Source organism: Malania oleifera, chromosome 12, assembly GCF_029873635.1.
Source record: "Malania oleifera isolate guangnan ecotype guangnan chromosome 12, ASM2987363v1, whole genome shotgun sequence".
Classification (NCBI taxonomy): Eukaryota; Viridiplantae; Streptophyta; class Magnoliopsida; order Santalales; family Ximeniaceae; genus Malania; species Malania oleifera.
The window spans coordinates 59,384,199-59,404,129 of NC_080428.1; the positions used below are offsets into that span (position 1 = coordinate 59,384,199).

General features: G+C 39.1%; 1 protein-coding gene across 1 annotated transcript; it reads left to right on the forward strand.

Moving 5' to 3' along the window:
- The first annotated feature begins 1,873 nt into the window (after positions 1–1,873).
- LOC131144183 (small ribosomal subunit protein uS5c) lies at positions 1,874–18,780 on the forward strand. Its single transcript, XM_058092646.1, has 2 exons — positions 1,874–2,711; positions 18,370–18,780. The coding sequence occupies exons 1-2, from the start codon at positions 2,020–2,022 to the stop codon at positions 18,617–18,619; spliced, it is 942 nt and encodes a 313-aa protein (XP_057948629.1). The 5' UTR covers positions 1,874–2,019; the 3' UTR covers positions 18,620–18,780.
- The last annotated feature ends 1,151 nt before the right edge of the window (positions 18,781–19,931 follow it).

A 19,931-nucleotide genomic window follows, 5' to 3' on the forward strand; every position in this document is an offset into this window, starting at 1 on the left:
TCACGTCATTGGCCAGACAATGCCGGATAGTGGACACAACTTTTGTTTCTAACTCCTTCCAACTCGTGTCATCCATGCCTTCTAGCTTCTTTCTGTATAATGCCTTTACCATACCTTGTTGCACTAGTAAGCCCTTCACCCTCCTTTGCCAAAGCTTGAAATTTCTCGTTCCATCAAACTTGTTAACATCGAACTTCACTAAAGAGATCCTAGCCATTATGAACCAATAGCTCTGATACCAATTGTTGATGCGAGTGCGCAGCGGAAACCTCACATAAACTCGAATCAATCACGGAAACAAGCAATGCACGCACTCAATGATGAACAACACAGAACAAGCAAACACTCATAATGAGAATCAATGAAAGCAATAATCAAAGATACAAGATTTATGTGGTTCAACAATTTGCCTACGTCTACGGGAGCAGCAACTGAATTTTCATTATCACCAATGTCAAGCTTCCAACTAGGGTTACAAAATATGATTATATACGAACCCTGTGTGTACAGGAACCTTAAAACCTATCTAAATCATCACTATAGGAATCCTCGAAGGAAAATCCTCCAATCCCCCCAATCTATTGATCTCCAAATTCAAAAATTGTAACCTGTGCCGAATGAAATCGTCGACGGTTTTAGAGCCGAGAGCATTCCTTCTGTAGTCTATATGAAACCAACGATGGTTTCCCTCGATGTTGAATCCGTCGAGCAAACTGTTGCCCAAACCAGCGACAATTTCTTCCTGCAACCTTCTCTCTTTGTTCTTTGCTTTACGATACTTTCCTAGTGCATGCACTCCACTCAAATATGAACCACATCCCCAACAATTTTATTTATTATTTCTAACTAACTTGTGCTCCTATGAAGGTGAAGCTATATTTAGTTCTTAATTTTACATGCGAACAACTAACAGTGTTCTTAAAGTATTCACATAATGTGTGAATGAAAATGAGTGCTCTTTTTAGTTGTATACACCTACAAAAAAGAAGTGCAGGTTTTTGTGAATTAATTCTCAATATATTATTTCATTAATAAAATTATTTTTAGTAAAAATATACCAAAAAAAATTTTCATTTCCTTTATTCATTATGTTTCAATTCAAACCATGTGTAGCATTAAAATGGGTGTAATATGTGGGTCTTACTTTATCCTGCACTTTCTGCTGCTAGACCTAGCAAAACAGATAAAAATCTGTTTATACGAACCGAATCTAACCCGCTTAAATCGACTCATAATCGATCCACATAATAAAGGAGTGGGATATGGTTTTAAACTTTTTTATTCGCCCTTAAACAAGTCATTTGGTGGATTGAAGGTTTTATTTGATGGATATCCATCAATCCATTAACAACTAATGCTGAAATTCATAAATAATATCATATATTGATGCTTATTAGACATCAACTAGTCAATATAAGTCCAATTGACCAAGATCCAATCCTACACGTCCAACTCTAGACTAGCACTACTATATGTGTCTTTGGATCAGTTCCATCCCCACTTAAAGTCAAACTCAAATACCCAATTTTTATGATCAAAATAAAAATCTTAAATTCATGATCATAAGAAATTACAAATATATATATATATATATATTTTTTTTTTTATGATTGATCATTAAATGTTTAATAATCATCAAAGTATAATTTTAAGAATAACTTCAATTATTATGTTATGAAATAAATTGTTTACCGAATACAAGAAAAATTATACTTAAGATAGAAATAACGGATTATTTGTTATCTATTTGGATGATTCGATCCAAATTAATATAAATTCATCACTTAATTAAGTCGAATATGAATTGTTTGTGGCTGAAATTTTTTCGTTAATTAAAAAAATATTTAACTAGTTAGCAGCCCTTCTTCGGGTTCATTGTGACAATCGTGGCGTTAAAAATTATCCTTGTTACCTCAAAAGCTAAAACCAGACCATATAGACTAGACTTCACATCGTTATCCATGACCAATGACATAAGAATTTCTTCCTCATACTTCCAGTGAGCTAGAACGCTCAGCCATGGCCACCTCTGCAGCTTCTCTTTCATCCTTATCCTCTCTCTCCATTCGTACGCCACCAAGCACCTCGATTCTCTCCGCTTCCTCTTTTCCCCCTACCAAACTTCACACAGCCCTCAAAACCAAACCCTCACACCCTTCTCTACCCGCAGTCTCTTCGCACCGCGCCAATGTCGCCCCAACCAGAGCCAAATCGAACGACATCGACACCAGCTTCTTCGACAATCTCAATCCAGAAGAAGAAGTTGTCTTCGAGCCCGTCGAACCGCCCGAAGGCTTTGTTCCCCCGCCGGCCATCGACGAGGGTCCGTTCGAAACAGAGGATGAAATTACAGCTGCGTACGAGGAGCGCTACGGCCCAGCGTACAGTGGGGTCAGCGTATTGGGCAATGACATATATGTGATGGACTCCACGTTGAAGAAAAAAAATAGTTTTGGGAAGATCAAGGTGGAGAAGGTGAAAGATGGGCTTGAGGAAAGGGTGGTGGAGGTGAGAAGGGTGAATAAGGTGGTGAAGGGAGGGAGACAATTGAATTTCAGGGTAGTTGTAGTGGTGGGCGACAAGCGGGGCCAAGTGGGTGTCGGTGTAGCCAAGGCTAAGGAGATTATTGCGGCGGTTCAGAAATCTGCGATAGATGCACGGCGGAACATAGTCACAGTGCCAATTACCAAGTATTCGACATTTCCTCACAGGTATTAGTCAAATTTATGTTGGAGTTTTAATTTGTTTTGTAGTGTTTATAAAGATTCTTGTTTAAACAAAGATTGTATTTAAAAACAGAGAAATTAAACAACAAAAAGGGAAAAGAAAAACTAGGAGAACAACCTATCCTTCCTTTACAAAACACCAGTGGAAAAAAAGAAAACGACCACTTTTACAAGAAGAGATCTGTGAATCTGAGGACAATTACCTGCAATCATCTTGTTCATAGGACTCACAGCTCTTTGTGGAGGATGTGGTTTGTTTAGCTAACATTGGAGTGGGGGACGGGAGCAAGCAGGTCCATAAAACGGTGTAGGGAATCTTAATGGTTCTTATCCTTTGAATTTTCATGATGCAGATTTTCTTTGCATCCTATAGTTTAGGTCGCCTTCAAGTTGAAGGAATTGCAGATGGTATCTTTTTGGGAAATTCTTCACCTCCTCGCTTGGTATCCTTCCATGCATAACCTCCAAGGTACTTGTAGTGAGTTTGTTAATTTTGAAAAAAGGTATTCAGACTTTGTGATAGTAACTTTTGAAAAGAATGACTTGCTTTGCCACAGAGGAAATTAGGTTTTGGAGGTAGATCTTTGACCCTAGAACCATTGGGGGATGGGAGAGATTGTCGAGACTTGCAGGACTTGCTAGATGAATTGGGGGCGTAGTTTGGTTAATCCCCTAGGATAGAATTTTAAGGTTAGCATCTACCATAGAACATAAAAGAAAGAGAGAAAGTTTGAAAAGGAATTGCAAAAGTTGGCTTCTTCTATCAACTATGAGGGGACAAAGAGGGAAGGGAGGTGGGATTTTTAAGGTTAATGAACATTTTTTAGTTGGAACATTAAAGGATTAGGTGATTTGGCTACTTGTCATTAAATAAATTAAGTAGTTTTAGGTTAGATTCCCCCTTGATATTGTTTTGCTGCTAGATACTAAGTTAGAGAGGTGGTGGATGGCCTTATAAGGAGTATTTGGGATTCTAGATTTAAGGATTGGGTTTTTCTAGCATCTATTGGTTCCTCTAAGGTTGAGGACTTTAGACCTATTAGTCTTGTCTCTAGTGTGTATAAGATTCTCACTAAAGTCTTAGCTAATTGGTTGAGTGTGGTGCTCAATGATTTTATTTCTAGAGCCCAAAGTGCTTTTTTAGGGGGTGGGGGGATAGTGGATGCTATCCTGGTGGCTAATGAGGTGGTAGAAGATATCCATAGGAATAAGAAGAGGGGGTTTGTTTTTAAAGTAGATTTTGAGAAAGTTAATGATAGAGTGAGTTGGAGTTTCCTCGATAAGGTCTTTGTGAAGAAGGGTTTTGGGGAGCATAGGCATAGGTGGATTAGGGGCCGTCTATCAAATTTTTGATTTTCAGTCGTTTTTAATGGTGAATCCAAATCTTGGTTTACCACTTCGAGAGGCACTAGACAAGGAGACCCATTATCCCCCCTTTTTGTTTGTACTTGTAGTTGATGCTTTAAGTAGGATGGTGGATAGGGCGGTCGATAGAGGGTTGGTTAAAGGACTAGGTGTGGGGAATGAAGGAGTGGTAGGTTCTCATCTTCAATTTTTTGATGATACCATTTTCCTTCTTGATAATCATATCCTTTCATTTAGAAGAATTTGAGTTATTCTTAATGTTTTTGAGAGATCTTTTGGGCTTAAGATTAATATGGGGAAAAAATAGTTTAGCAGCCCTAAATGTATTCGGTGAGAGGACTAGAGATTGGGTTGTAGACATGGGGTGTGGTTTATTGGATTGGCCCCTAACTTATTGGATTGTCTCCCATGCATCCCTTTGTATTTTTATCTATTTATAGAATTTCAATGGGAGTTGTTGGAAAGCTTGAGAGAAATATGAGGGATTTTTTGTGGTTTGGTCTAAGGGGTTGCAAGAACCATTTAGTAAGTTGGGCGGAGGTTTGTAAGTCTCAAAAGGAGGAATTGGGTCTTGGTAACTTTGTGTCTAAAAACACTGCTCTTTTAGCTAAATGGTTATAACGCTTTCCCTTGAAAGATAGTTCTTTATGGGATAGAGTTATTCATAGTAAATTGGGTTGGATGCAGATGGGTGGGATATCAATGCTAGCTTGAGATCTTCTTTGGGGAGTCCGTGGAGGCCTATTTCCCAAATTTACTCTATTTTCACAGATCACACTAAATTTGAAGTGGGGAGGGGATCTTGGATTCTCTTTTGGAAAGACCCATGGCTTGGGAGCAGTTTTTTCCTCTTCTTTTCCTCGTCTTTTTTAGATTGTTCTCTGAGCCGAACAAAGTTATTTCTTTCTTTGTGTATAATGGGAGTGACTTTTAAGTCTCTTGGAATCTTTATTTTAGGAGACCTCCGAATGATAGGGAGATGGAGTTGTCTTCCTTTTGTCTGATTGAACAACTACAAATCATCCTTGGGACGGGATGTTCGTTCTTGGTTTCTGGATCATTCAGGGGTGTTTTCTTGTAAATCATTCTTTTGAGTTTTTGACCTATTCAACTTATCCATTTCCTCTTTATTAAACTATTTGGAAGGTTAAAGTTCCTCTAAAAATTAAACTTACTTGGTTGGTTGTGCTTAACAAAATCAATACCAATAACTTGTTGCAAATTAGGAGAACTTGGATGACTCTCTCTCCAGATGTTAGCAAGCTCTGTTACAAGAATTTCAAAACAACCTCTCACTTCTTTTTGCATGGAGGATTTGGAATAAATTGTTTGGATTTATGGAAGAGAGTTGGGTACGCCCTTATTTAGTGGAGGACTTGCTAATCACTTCTTTTGTGGGCTTTGGAAGAAGGAAGGATAGGGCAGTTGTATGGAAGTGTAGCAAGTATTCAATTTTATAGGGTCTCAGGTTGGAACATAATGTGCAGATTTTTCTGGGAAGAAGTTGAATATGTATTTGGTGTGGGGAAAGATTTAGTTCTTGACTTCTTTATGGTGTATCAAGTTTGGTCTTTTCAGAGAAGCTAGCTTTCACAATTTGAATAGGGATTGGAAGAATTTGTTGTATTGATTTCTATTTTTTGATGTTTCAGTTTTTCTTTTTGGTTTGTTCTAGATTTTTTTGGGAGATGCCTTTTCTCTCCCATGTAAGTTCTCTTCCTGTTAATGAATTTCTTTTTCTATCTAAAAAAAAAAAACTAGAGTTGCTCATAAAGTCAGTATTTGTTGGGTTCCTTTCTGCCTTTGTTTGTTTAGATATTAGGGGTAAGGGAAATGGTGGATCATCACCTTTGTTTATGTTCAAAATTGCCCCTATTTGAGGGGAAGTTTTTGGGATGACTTAAGTGCAATTTATGGTTTCCGCTCTCCTAATTGGTGTTTAGGAGGCAATATTAATATCAGATCCATTGATAGGAGATGCAAGGGTCTAGGATTTCTTTGAGCTTGAGGAGCTTTGATAACTTTATTAAGTAATGTTACCTTTGGAATCTTCCTCTCTCTAGCGCCCAGTTTACGTGGTTTGCAATTGGTGTTGGGCCTATTGCTACTAGGATTGACAGATTTGTGTTCCATACAATGTGGGAGGATTCATTTCCCCATCGATGTATGCCCTAAAGTGATTTTGATCATGGCCCTTTAGTTCTTGAGTCCAATCCTTTGGAGTGGGTGCCTACTCCGTTTAGATTTGAGAATATGTGGCTTATTCCCCTTGTTTTTGGAGTTTTGCTAGAGAGTAGTAGGGGGAGTGTAATGTGGAAGGTTTGGAGGGATTTTGTTTTATGTGGAGATTGAAATTTTTTGAAAGGTAAACTTAAAACCTGGAATGCGGAAGTTTTTGGCAATATTTGGTCTAGGAAAATAGGAATTCTTTGGGATCTTGTTATGTTAGATGGTCTAACGGAGTGGGAATCTCTCAAAAGAAGATGTTAGTAGAAGAATTCAGTTGACTAATAAGTTTGAGCAACTTTTGAGGGGAGATATAAGTTGGTGGTAGAGGTGTAGGACGAAGTGGGTTAAGGATGGGGATTGTTACACGAGATTGTTTAGGGTGCGAGTGGCCCAAGGAAAAGGAATTTTATTAACAAAACTCATAGGTTGAGGATGATAGCGATTTAGTTGCTGGGGCTCCGTATCATATTATGGATTTGATTGTAGACTTCTACATGAACTTATTGACTGAGGAGGATGTAGGAAGGGCTATAATTGAGGAGTTGGATTGGTGCCTTATCTCAAGTTACAAAGCAAAGTGGCTTGAGGGGCCTTTTGAGGAGGAGGAAATTAGAGGCCTTATGTTTGAAATGGATATAGAGAAAGCTCCAGGATGGATGGTTTTACGATGGCACCTTTTTAAGACTCTTGGGAATTTTTGAAGGTTGATCTTTTTAGAGCCTTTCATGAGTTTTGGTTTTTAGAAGTCTCAAACTCCACATTTATTATGCACGTCCCTTAAAAAAGACTGTGCTACCAGAGTTAATGACTTTGGACCAATCAATTTGGTTGCAAGTGTTTATAAGATTTTAATTAAAAGCTTATTCAAGCGATTAGCAACAACCTTGTTGGATATCATCTCACATAATCAAAGTGCTTTTATTGGTGAAAGACAGATCATAGATGCTGTGTGGTGGCTAATGAGGTGGTAAAAGACACAATTTGAAGAAAGAAGTTGGGCTTGGTTATGAAATTGTACTTTGAGAAAGTTTAGGACTGGGTTAGTTGGGGTTTCTTGGATACAACAACAAATATAAAAGGTTTTGGAGGAAGTGGGTTTGTGGATGTCTCTCCTCTGTGGCCTTTATTTGTCTTTTTTAATGGGGAGGCTAAGTCTTAGTTTTGAGTTTTTTAAGTAGATTAATTGATTAAGGGGTTGAAAAAGGTTTGTTGGAAGGGATTAAGGTGGGTAATGAGGATCTCCTCATTTCTCACCTTCCATTTGATACTATTCTCATTCTTTCGGACGAGAGGTACAAGTTCTCTAATGTGCTTACTATTAAGTAGGTTTTTGAGGTGTTGTGGTTAAACTTAAAAATTAACTTCTCTAAGAGTGATTTGGTGGGATTTGGCATGGAATTGAGCCCTGTTGCTAGGTTGGTAGGTTGGGTGTTGTGAGTTGGCCTATTTATTTAGAAGTTCCTTTAGGGGGTAATCCTACAGCTGATTCATTACGTGGTCCTTGAGAGAATTTCTAGGAGGTTGGATGGGTGGAAGAGTGTCTTTGTACTTTAGGGGGTCATATTGTTCTAATTCATGCTTGTCTTTCTTCTATCCCCTTGTATTATTTATTCCTTTTTAGAATTTTGGTAAGATTTGCCCAGAGATTAAGAAGGTGAGAGTTTCATTGTGGTCAGGTGATGGCGAGCGGGAGAGAGATCATTTACTAGGGTGGAATATTGTAAATAGGTATAAAAAGAAGGGAGTCCTAGGTCTAGGTTATTTAGTGCCGAAAAATATTTCCTTGGTGGGGAAGTGGTTATGGCATTACCCTCAGAGCCTAACTCTCTTTGGCACAAGGTCGTTCGTAGTAAATTTGATCTTTCACAATATGGGTGGAATGCCTATTGCAGGAATTAATATTACTTACTCCAGTCTTTAGTAATTTGTGTTTCAAATCTATCGGTCTTTCTTTCTGAACATCTATTATGAAGTGGCTATTGGGAAGAAGATCTGTTTTTTAGAGGACAAATGGATCTCGAATCTCCCTTTGGCTAGTGGTTTCCCTCGTTTGTTTCGTCTATCCTCATTATTCTCCTATTGCGGCCTTCCTCATTTAGCAAGAGGCTGGCTTTTCTTGGGATTTTCATTTTAGGAAGAATCTCAATAAGAGGGAATTTAATGAGCTTGCTTCTTTGACTATCATACTTCTTTCTTTCTGTGCCCCAGTGGGAGTGATATGTTGGGACTCTTGATTCTTTTGGGGATTTCTCGTGCTTATCTTTCTTTTTCTTATTTGATCCATAACTCTAATGTGAGTCCCTTTTGGCTATTATACTGGACTCTAGAAAGCTAAATTTCCTCCAAAGATCAAGGCCTTTTCTTGGATTACCATTTTGAGAAACTCAATACTGATGACATACTTTAGAAGCAAAGTCCCAACAAGGTCCTATCTCCTGATATTTGTCTCAGCTTCAATAATGAGGAAACCTGCTTTCACTTGTTTTTACATTGTCCCTTCTCTTGGGGACTTTGGAATAAATTTTTTTGGGATATTTAGAGCATATTGGGTGTGCCCTATGTTTGGAGGCTTCGGTAATGCAAACCTGCAGCATATATGTTGTCCAACAGGAATGCCCCCAATCAGTGATGAAGGCGAAATATCGTTCCCTTTCTCTCAGTGTCTCAAAGCTTTGAGCCCTTGAGCAACACGACACTGTCATCGACCTCCTCCTATAATGCCCATCTTCTCCTGCAACAGATTTTGAGCACCTTTTTTAATTCCTTCTTTGCTATCATCATCTGCTCTTCGAACTTCCTTTGTCACCTCGAAACAAGGTTGAGATTTTGCCACTTGAACTTTGATCCTCCTGCCTATAACTCGTAACAAGGTCATCTTTGTTGACCTGTGACCCTTTCACCCTTTCGAAACCCTGTCGTCACACCTCCATATCCAAACTCCTCTCATTTAGAACCACTCTGGCAAACTTCTGAACCTAGGACAACCTGCCTTGGCTTCCAGCAACCAGCATCTTCTTGCTCTGTTACCCAGATAATGTCGTGGCCTTATCATCGTCCACCTTGACTGCTCTAGTATATGACTTGAGGCTGCCCTTTCTTCTGACCCTTTTGTTGTTTGACCTTGTCTCACTAGGGCTCAAAGTGGACATGGGGGAACATGCCACTCTTAAAACTAAGAAGAAGGTGATCATTGTTACTCGACTGGATTGTCTCAATTTACACATCACTCAATACGCAGGTAAGCTGGTCTTCTTCATTGTCTTGGCTAATGAGGAATTTGTGTGGGTAATGAAGTTGATGGGGGAGTTAAGTGCAGCCATGAAGGAGGTGCAGCTAGCTGCATGGAGTTTTGTACCATAAAGCTGAGAGTAGTGTGTCGGTAAAGGTTCTTGAAAAGGTGGGGGAAGATTCTTACGTTTGACTAAGGCCAATAGCAAGATTCTCTAAGACAAGCATATTCCAGAAGGCGGTCAGAGAAAAGGGTGGAGGGATTTCCTTGCTGCCTTGTTGGAATTATGTAAGCCAAGTGATGCACCCAATCCAAACAGTGGTAGATGGAGATGTTCTGATTGCAGATCTTCGAACATTCAGAGAGTAGAGGAGATAAAGGAGAGGACTAGCGTGTTCAGAGGTTATCATCGAACTTTTCTTATGCAGATGTGACCAAATGAGCGCAAGTGATGAGACTGGAAGAGGCTATAAAAATAACTCACTACCAAAGGGCTATGGGAGGCCATGTGAGTATTACTAATCCTATCTACTTGACAAGTGAGGGTGGGGACAATAGGAATGAACCCACTCTCGCTGGGGGGGTCTTCCGTAGGGCCAATTAGGATGGCTGAAGACAGGGCAGCACTTCTGAAGTCTAATTTTTTTGGGTAGAAGAAAATCAATGTTGTGTGGATCGTTAAAAGAAAGGAACCAAATGCTATAAAGGGTCTGAATTTAGAAATGGAGCAACTAGGGTCAGCCACAGAGGCAGAGAAGGGCAGGACAGATCAAATCATTTTGGATGTCCTGGGAGGGCGGGCAACTTTCAACGGACAACCTGGATACAGAAAAACTAGTGGTAAAGGCTATTATTAATGAAGAAGCTTCTACGAGCAGCAAGAAGCAAGATATCCTTTATGAGTTGTGCTGTGAATTGCAGCTCCATTTGTGAGGATGAAGTCGTTGACATTTGAAGGGGAAACAGAGGGTGATTTTACGTTTGATTCAAAAGAGGAGATGGGGAGTACGTGTGAATCAGAGAGGAGCTTTTGGTGGATCAGTTGAGAGCTTATCTCAAAAAGGAAGGGATGGTTCAGAGGTTTGAGCAGGGATCTTGAGGAGGTGGGATTATATAAAGCCAATAATCCAGATGAGATTTCTTTGTGTTGGAGAGGGTTAGCTTTCATTTGGACATAGATTTGACTTCAGAAGATCAGTTGAGAGTTGAGGCTGAACTTGCTGAAGAGAATGGGTTATTTCAATTATGTAAGAAGCAATTGAGAATGAGAATCTGAATGGCAATACCTCACTACAAATGGAGAATACTAGTCAACATAGGGATCTTGATTGTACACAGACAGGTAAGGACTCTATTAGTTATTTTTTTAGATCATTTCAGATCATTTGCTTGCCTTGAGTGATAGGGGGTCTTTGTCTTCTGACCCTGAGTTTTAATCTCCTTCATGTTGATAACTTGAATGTTTTTTTCTTGGATAAAGAAAGGGGGGGGGGGGGTGGGGAGATCGATGTTGAGAATATAGATGCTTTTTGGGGGGATTTGGGTCCCTCTAGAACTAGTATTGGTATCCTTCCCCTTCCTACTTAGCCTCATCTTGTTTCTAATACTTTATGCCAAAGGGAGGATTCTTGTAGGGGAGAGGGTTGTGAGTTTAGCTTCAAGGGAGGTGAGAGAGACTCGATAGACTTGCACGAGCTCATAGAAGACCTTGGCTTGAAAGTAGTAGACCCTGTAGGAAAGGAGGTGAGGTTAGGTTTGAGCCTTTGAACCTACGAGAGGAAGAAGAAAATTAAGAAAGAACTAAGAAATTTGGTTTCGTCCATTAATTATGAGGGTGGTAAGGGGACTGAAAGGGTGGTAAGCATGTTAAGATATGAAGATTATCAATCAGAATGTGAGAGGTCTAGGGGGTGTGAGGAAAAGAAGTCTGATCAAGGAAGTGATTTTGAAGTACTCTCCGACATTGTTTTGATTCAGGAAACTAAACTAGAGATGACTGACCAAGGGATTATTAGGAGCATTTGGCGTGGTTGGTGTAGGGAATGGGATTTCTTACCATACCGAGGTGCTTCTGGTGGTGTTCTAGTTATGTGGCACTCTTGATGTATCTCTAAAGTGGATAATTTATTGGGGTTCTTTCCCTTTTTGTTCTTGTTGAAGTGAAAGGGAGGGGCCAATGGTGGGTGTCGTCAGTATATGGTTTCCTAGACCAACTCTTAGGAGTTCTTTTTGGGATGAGTTGTATTACATTTTTGGTTTTTGCTCTCCTTTGTGGATGGTGGGAGGGGATCTTAAATCGGTTTGGTTTGACTAGGAAAAGAAGAAAGGGGGGGGGGGGTAGGTGTAATGCTGGTATGCAGCAATTTGATTCACTTATTAAGGGGTGGCCTGAGAGATCTTCCTTTGAGCAACACCTTTTTTACTTAATCTTTGGGGGGTGCTAGAATACTGGCTAGTAGATTGGATAGATTTTTGTTTTGTAGTGATGAATTCACCAATCGTACTCAAATTGTTCTTCTAGACCTATTTTTGACCACTTCCCTATTATGTTGGAATCTACCAGGATTCCATGGGGTCTTACACCTTTTAGGTTTGAGAATAAGTGGCAGGATCATGCTTTTTTTAAGCCCTTAGTGAGGAGCTCATGGGAAGAGGACATAGGGAGCGGTTGGGAAGGATTTAGGTTTATGAGCAAGTTGAAACATCTGGAGGAGAATCTGAAAATTTAGAATAAAGAGGTGTTTGGGGGTGTTAGAATTAGAAAATCCAACATCTTAAGTGAGTTGGATTTGTTGGACAGAAAGGAAGAGGAGACTAACCTTTTGAAAAGTGAGGAGGTCAAGAGAATTTCTTTACAAAATGATTTGGAAGAGGTGATCTTTAAGGAAATGAGAAGTTGGAGACAAAAGATCAAATTTAAATGACTTAGAGGAGGAGATTGTAATATTGTCTTCTTTCATAGGTTAGCTAATGATAAGATGAGGAAACTTTTGACTAGAGATTTGGAGGTTCGAAGAGGGAGAATTATTAATGACCCTGATAGAATAGCTTCTGAGATCGCTAATTTTTTCGATAATCGTTATGTGGAAGAAGAGATTTGTAAACTGATGGTTGATGGTTTAGAGTGGAATTTCATCTTTAGAGATCAAATGCTTTGGCTAGAGAAACCTTTTGAGGAAGAGGAGGTGAAGGGGGTAAGTTTTGGGATGATAGGGATAAGGCTCTAGGTCCTGATGGTTTTAATCTATATTTTTTCCAAGATTGCTGGGATACTATTAAGGATGATTTGCTTCAAGTCTTTCATGAGTTTTATGGGAATGGGATTGTGAGTAAAAGCATTAACTCTACTTTTATTACCTTAGTGCCTAAGAAATCTAGGTCTATTAAGATAGAGAACTGTAGACATATTAGCCTAGTCTCCAATTTTTATAAGATTATCACCAAAGTTCTAGCTAATAGGCTGAGTGCGGTGCTTGACAAGACCATTTCAACAGCTCAAAGTGCTTTTGTGGGAGGTAGATAGATAGTGGACGCCATTTTGGTGGCCAATGAGATGGTGGAGGATATTTGAAAGAGGAATAAGAGGGGTTTCATATTCAAATTGGATTTTGAGAAGGCTTATGACATAGTTGGAGTTGTTTGAACAATATTTTTGTGAAGAAGGGTCTTGGTGAGCTGTGTCACCTGTAATTAAGGGGTTGTTTATCCAATGTATGGTTCTCTGTTGTTGTGAATGGGGAACCTAAGTCCTAGTTTAGGCCTTCTAGAGGCATTAGAAAAGGGGACCCACTCTCACCTTTTCTGTTTATCCTAGCAGCTGATATGTTGAGTAGAATGGTGGATAGGGCTGTGGATCGGGGGTTGGTCAAAGGTTTGAAAGCAGGTGGAGAGGATGTGGTGCTTTCTGTGGTGCCTTCTCGTCTTCAATTTGCAGATGATACTATCTTCCTTCTAGAGGATCATAGGCCTTCTTTTAAATATACCTTGGGTATCCTCTATGCTTGCTTGAGAGGGTGTTGGGGCTGAAAATAAATTTGGGGAAAAGTGGTATAGCCAATATTAATATGCCTCTTGAGCGTGTCAGGGAGTAGGCTTTAGAGGTGGGCGTGGTCTTTTATAGTGGCTTTTGACATACTTAGGGGCCCCTTTGAGGGGCAATCTTGATCCATGGATTTTGGAATCCGGTGGTGGAAAAAGTGGCCAAGAGGTTGGATGGTTGGAAGGAGCACTTTTTTCTCTTGGGGGAAAAATTACCCTTATTCAGGCTTGTTTATATAGCATTCCTTTATATTATTTGACAATTTTAAAAATTCGAGTGTGGATTGCAAATAAGATTGAGAAAATAATAAAAGATTTCTTACGGTTAGGAGTTGGGGGTTTTCAGGATTATTTAGTTAGGCGCAAGGAGGTCTCTAGGTCTAAAAAGGAGGGAGGGCTGGATCTTGGAAATCTGGTGTCTAAAAACATTGTTCTCCTAGCTAAATGGTTATGGTATTTTCCCTTCAAAGATCATTTCCTTTGGCATAAAGTGATTAAAAGTATTGGTTGGATGTGAATGGGTGGGATGCCAATGTTACTTTGCAATGTTTTTTGGAGAGTCCATGGATATCTATCTCTCAAATTTATCCCTTGTTTTCCCCTCACGTTGTGAATGGGTGGGATGCCAATGTTACTTTGCAATGTTTTTTGGAGAGTCCATGGATATCTATTTCTCAAATTTATCCCTTGTTTTCTCCTCACATTAATTTTGTTGTAGGGAGGGGTTCTTGGATTCATTTTTAGAAAGATCCGTGGTTGGGGAATGATGTTCTATCCACATCTTTTCCTCACCTCTTCCGATTGAGCGCAGGGCAAGATAGTATGATTTCTTTTTTTTGTGGTTGATTCAAGTAGCCCTCTGGTTTCTTGGAACTTTCATTTTAGAAGACCTCTAAATGATAAAGAGACTATGGAACTTTCCTCCTCCTTGTCGTTATTGAATAATTGTTGTCTTTATTCATATAGGGCTACTCAATCTTGGGATTTGGATCTTTTGGGGATTTATTTTTGTAAATCTTTTTTCCAATTTTTTAATCTGTTCCAACTCCTGTTTTCCTCTATTTTCATGTATTTGGAAGGCCAAAGCTCCCCCAATGATTAAGGCTTTCATTTGGCTGACTGTGCTTAATAGAATCAAAACTAACAATTTGTTGCAAGTTTTGAAGGCCTTATCTCTAGATGTTTGTGTGCCTTGTTATTTGAATTTTGAGCTGACTCCTCATTTGTTCTCACACTATGATTTTGCTTGGAGCATTTGGAATAATTTATTTGGGATGTTGGGAGAAGCTTGGGTTTGTTCAGCGACAGGTGGATGGAATGTTGGCCATCTCTTTTGAGGGCTTTAGAAGGAAAAATGATAGGACTGCTTTGTGTAAGTGTGGAATATTTGCAGTGTTGTGGGGTTATGGTTGGAGAGAAATGCACGGAATTTTTCAGGCATAAATTGAGCATGCTGCTGGTTTGGGAGAAGATCCATTATTTGGCTTCTCTATGGTGCATTGCCTCTGGTTGTCTTAAGGGAGCGATCTTTTTAGAAATTCAGTGAGATTGGAGAAATTTTTTGCTTTGATATTTCGAAGTATTTTTTTTTTTTGGTGTTTTTAGGTTTTTTCTTTTTATGGATGTTTCCAAAATTTTTATAGGAGATGTCTTATTCTCTTATTTGTAAATTCTTCTCTTTTTAATGAAATCTCTTCTTTTGCTAAAAAAAAAAAGTTTGGAGGCTTTGGCAAGACAAAGGAGACAGTTTTATAGCATGTACTCTTTTGGCTATATTTGTTGCATTTGGTTGGAAAGAAACGCTGTGTTGCCACTTCTGTAATATGCTTTTGAGCAAAGTGGTATTTTTTGGTGTCCCTTTGATCTTTGCCAAAAAGGATTCTTTTAGCATGTTTAGCATATTTCTTTGGAAGACATGGAGCGGGATTGGCTGGCTTTTGTTTCTTGATTTGTTTTGTATTTACATTTTTTGTTTAGTTGCTTTCTCATTGTAGCGTGAGGATGTCTTCGTCTCTTTGATTTTTTTCTTTTTTTGTTTTCTTGATTTTAATCCTTCTTCTTTTACTACAATTCTATGTTTATCTGGTTGTTTTTTTTTGGGGGGGTATCCACAACAAGGTGGTGATGAACAGAAATATGGTGTTTTGTGTTTGATGAGGCATTCAAAGTGCAAAGAGTGCAAATGGGGTTTGGTAGACACAAGGTTGAGCAACCAAAAGTGCCCTTAGTTGAACTACAAGAACAAAGCAACAATCAAATGAGTACAATGTTGCTATTAACATACCCTAATGCACTACCCAAGCTTTGTAGAGATATGGTTTTGAGAATACGGTCCCTTTTGCATTGGTCACTAGCTGTGCAGACCCATATGATTGTGGGGAGAGGGGGACAACAAGGTGGTGATGAACAGAAATATGGTGTTTTGTGTTTGATGAGGCATTCAAAGTGCAAAGAGTGCAGGTGGCGTTTGGTAGACACAAGGTTGAGCAACCAAAAGTGCCCTTAGTTGAACTACAAGAACAAAGCAACAATCAAATGAGTACAATGTTGCTATTAACAGACCCAGATGCACTACCCAAGCTTTGTAGAGATATGGTTTTGAGAATACGGTCCCTTTTGCATTGGTCACTAGCTGTGCAGACCCATATGATTGTGGGGAGAAGGGGGGGGGGGGGACAACAAGGTGTTGATGAACAGAAATATGGTGTTTTGTGTTTGATGAGGCATTCAAAGTGCAAAGAGTGCAGGTGGCGTTTGGTAGACACAAGGTTGAGCAACCAAAAGTGCCCTTAGTTGAACTACAAGAACAAAGCAACAATCAAATGAGTACAATGTTGCTATTAACAGACCCAGATGCACTACCCAAGCTTTGTAGAGATATGGTTTTGAGAATACGGTCCCTTTTGCATTAGTCACTAGCTGTGCAGACCCATATGATGGGGGGGGGGGGGGGGGGGGGTGGTTTTCACAACTAAAAGGTGGCGATGATCAGAAATATGGTGTTTGTGTTTGATGAGGCATTCAAAGGACAAAGAGTGAAGGTGGTGTTTGGTAGACACAAGGTTGAGCAACCAAAAGTGCCCTTAGTTGAACTACAAGAACAAAACAACAATCAAATGAGTACAATGCTGCTACAAACAGACCCAGACGCACAACCTAAGCTTTGTAGAGACATGGTTTTGAGAGTACGGTCCCTTTTGTGTTATTCACTAGCTGTGGAGACCCATACTCCTAGGATGCAATTTTAGGTCTTGAGAAACAAAGTTGGATGGAAGCTATGACAGGAGAGGAAGAGTAGCACAAAAATCAATCTTTGGAGCTGGAGCTGGTGGAGTTCCCTAAGGGAAGGAAAGTAGTGGGGTTCAAAAGGGTGTTTAGGAAGAAAGATAATGCTTCAAGAAGGGAAGGTAAACGAGTCGAGGCTAGACAAATAGCAAAGGGCTACTCTTAGTGGGAAGGAATAGATGGAAAAAGTGTTCTCTTTAGTTGTTTGACATATCTTCATTCGGGTTTAAACAAATTTATTGGCCATGAAAGCTCAGTTTGATCTAGAGGAGCAGATTTATATAGAGCATCCGGAAGGTTTCAAGTAAATTGAGAAGTAGAATCATGTTTGCATGTTGAGGAAATCATTATATGGTTTGAAGCAGTCACAAGGGCAGCAAGGGTATAAATGCTTTGATTCATGCATGATTAGAAGATATACTCACTATGAGTATTACTTGTGTTTACTTTAGAGTTCTATATGATGGTTCATTTATATTCCTGCTATTATGTTTGGATGATATATGTTGATTGCGGCCATATGGATCATGGTAATCACTTAAATATTAGTCTCTGTTAAGGAATTTGAGATGAAGGATCTTGTCTGCAAGAAAGATCCTTGGGTGGAAATTCAGAAGGGCAGGAAAGAACAAAAGCTTTGGGTTTCTCAAAAAACTTACGTAGAGAAGGTGTTGGGGATGTTTAACATAAGTTATGATAAGCTAGCATCTACCCCATTTTGCAAGTCATTTTAGATTTTCTTTAGCATCATCCTCAATTGAGGAATTGGAAGAGATGTCGAGGGTATCTCATGCCAATGCTGTGGGATGTTTGATGTATGCTGTGAGATGTGGCAAGAGAATTATGAAGATTCTGATGGTATTCAGAGTCCCAAGAGAAATGCCTTGACTGCAACTATGAATTTTGTTGGGGGGAAAATGACAGCCATCCTAGAAGTTCTATCAGCCTGTTCCCAATCGGAAGAGGATCATTGAATCTGTGCTGCTGAGGTTGTCAGGCAGTATGATGGTAAGAGATTCACCTTTAAACAGGAATAACAATTGTAATTTGGATATTGTTTTAGGTAATGAGGCTCTGTGATTTACTGATTTACTTCTTGTTTTATTGTTTGTTTTGCTTTTAGTTGGATTAGATTCTTGATCTGGTTGTCTGCTTCCTCTATGAAGCTGCTGTTTGTGTCTTCTGCTTCTTTAGGGAGGGCGTGGTCTTGTGCTGTGTTTCTGTTTTGTTCTGTTTATATGTATACTCTTGCATAAAGAAGGAAATATTGGGCCATCAGTTCCCTAGGAGTGCAAATATAGTTCCCACCAGTAGGAAACTAAGTTACTATATACATATCTATATATATTTATTTATTTTTAGTTTTTTGATTACCTGGCTGCATAAGCATATGACTAAAAATGACTTAGGATGGCATGAATCAGAGCTTGAATATATTTGTGACTCTATCTTATGCCTATTGGCCTTCATCAATTCTGCTGCACAAATGAATGGCAGGTCAGATGGAAAATTTGGGGCAGCAAAGGTGATGCTTAGACCTGCTTGTCCAGGTTCTGGAGTGCTTGCTGGAGGGGCTGTGAGGGCTGTTTTGGAAATGGCAGGCCTTCAGAATGCCTTGGGAAAACAACTTGGTAGCGATAACCTCCTTAACAATGCCAGGGCGACGATTGTTGCTGTGCAGAAAATGAGGCATTTCCGTGATGTTGCTCTTGAGCGTGGGATCCCGATGGAAGAACTCTGGAAATGATCAACACTAGAAAATTTAGGTTCTCATCTTGTGCATTTAATTATTGTTCTCATTTGTCATTCGTAACTTGTACCATGAAATTGTTAAAAAATGATATTTCTTCATTCCAAACAGAATGCTTCACTCCACATCATTACATTCATCGTTGTACTTTTTGGCAACGTGTCAGCTCGTAAAGCCTTTCATTCTGTCACTGAAACCATAGGAATTCCAATCCACTAATGATAAATCCAACTTACATTTTACCAACTTAGGGTAACGAATCGTTTTTTCTGCAAACTGACTTGGCTGGCTTCAGTTATCTTTCCCTGGACATGCTTCTAGCCCTGGCCAGCAAGCATGCATCACTGAGCTCAAAGTTTCTAAATGGGGCAGTGTATGCAGCTACTAGATGCCAAGGGAACGTGGATTTAACCCGGACCAAGGCAGAGGAACAATTTTCAGAGCAGTTGAAAACTGTTGGTTCAAGATAAGTTATAGGATTGATGATAATAATAATAATAATATTTTTTTCAAGCTCCCATTTTCTAGGTCAAATTGCACCATTTTCAATGAGTAATAAACATATTTTTTTCAGGGGAGGGGGGTATGGGTGAATTACATCAAGAGTCCCTGAACATTTGATTGAGATTCATATTCATCCCTGAACTTCAATTAATCTTACTGACAATCCCAAACTATTAGAATTGTTGCAGTCTCGTTCTGGTATTAAATAATTTTGGAGATTTTGGATGAGACTTCATGTTGAAAGCCACTGCAATACTGTCCCAAAACTATGAGGATTGTGGTAATATAATCCCAAACTATTAAGTTGTTGCAATATCACCTTTGAATTTTCAGTTCCTTCTAATTGTTGATTCTAATTCTTTGGAAATTGTAATTTGGTTCTTTGAAAATTATAATTTTAATTCCGTAAAGAATGATTTTGGTTCCTAAAAAGTCCAAACCACATTATAAAACTAGAAACAATTTTGAGAAATATTGGGTGATGCCGTAATTTCATTGTTGACTGAGATTATTGATTCTAACTTAACAGGCATAGCTGGTGACCTATTGAAAAAATATTTCCCTAGGAATATTGTATTGTATATTTGATCGTTAGTAACCATTTGTTGCAACTTAGTTTCCATTTTTACCAGCCGCTGAATTCTTCATTTTTATTTAATATTTTTTAAAATAAATATTGAGTAATTTTTATATGCAACTGCTAAGAGCGCGAACCTTGCAACAAGAAGGTTGTAGGTTTGAGTCCGATTCCAAGGAAATAACGTCTCTGTATAAAAGAAGAGAAGGGTAACGACCCTTTCCTATA

What these genes read in the sequence shown, in the direction of transcription:
- LOC131144183 (XM_058092646.1), top strand. Translation starts at nt 2,020, where the DNA reads ATGGCCACCTCTGCAGCTTCTCTTTCATCCTTATCCTCTCTCTCCATT. An exon ending in TATTCGACATTTCCTCACAG is followed by an intron (nt 2,712 to 18,369) that starts GTATTAGTCAAA and finishes AATGAATGGCAG; the next exon opens with GTCAGATGGAAAATTTGGGG.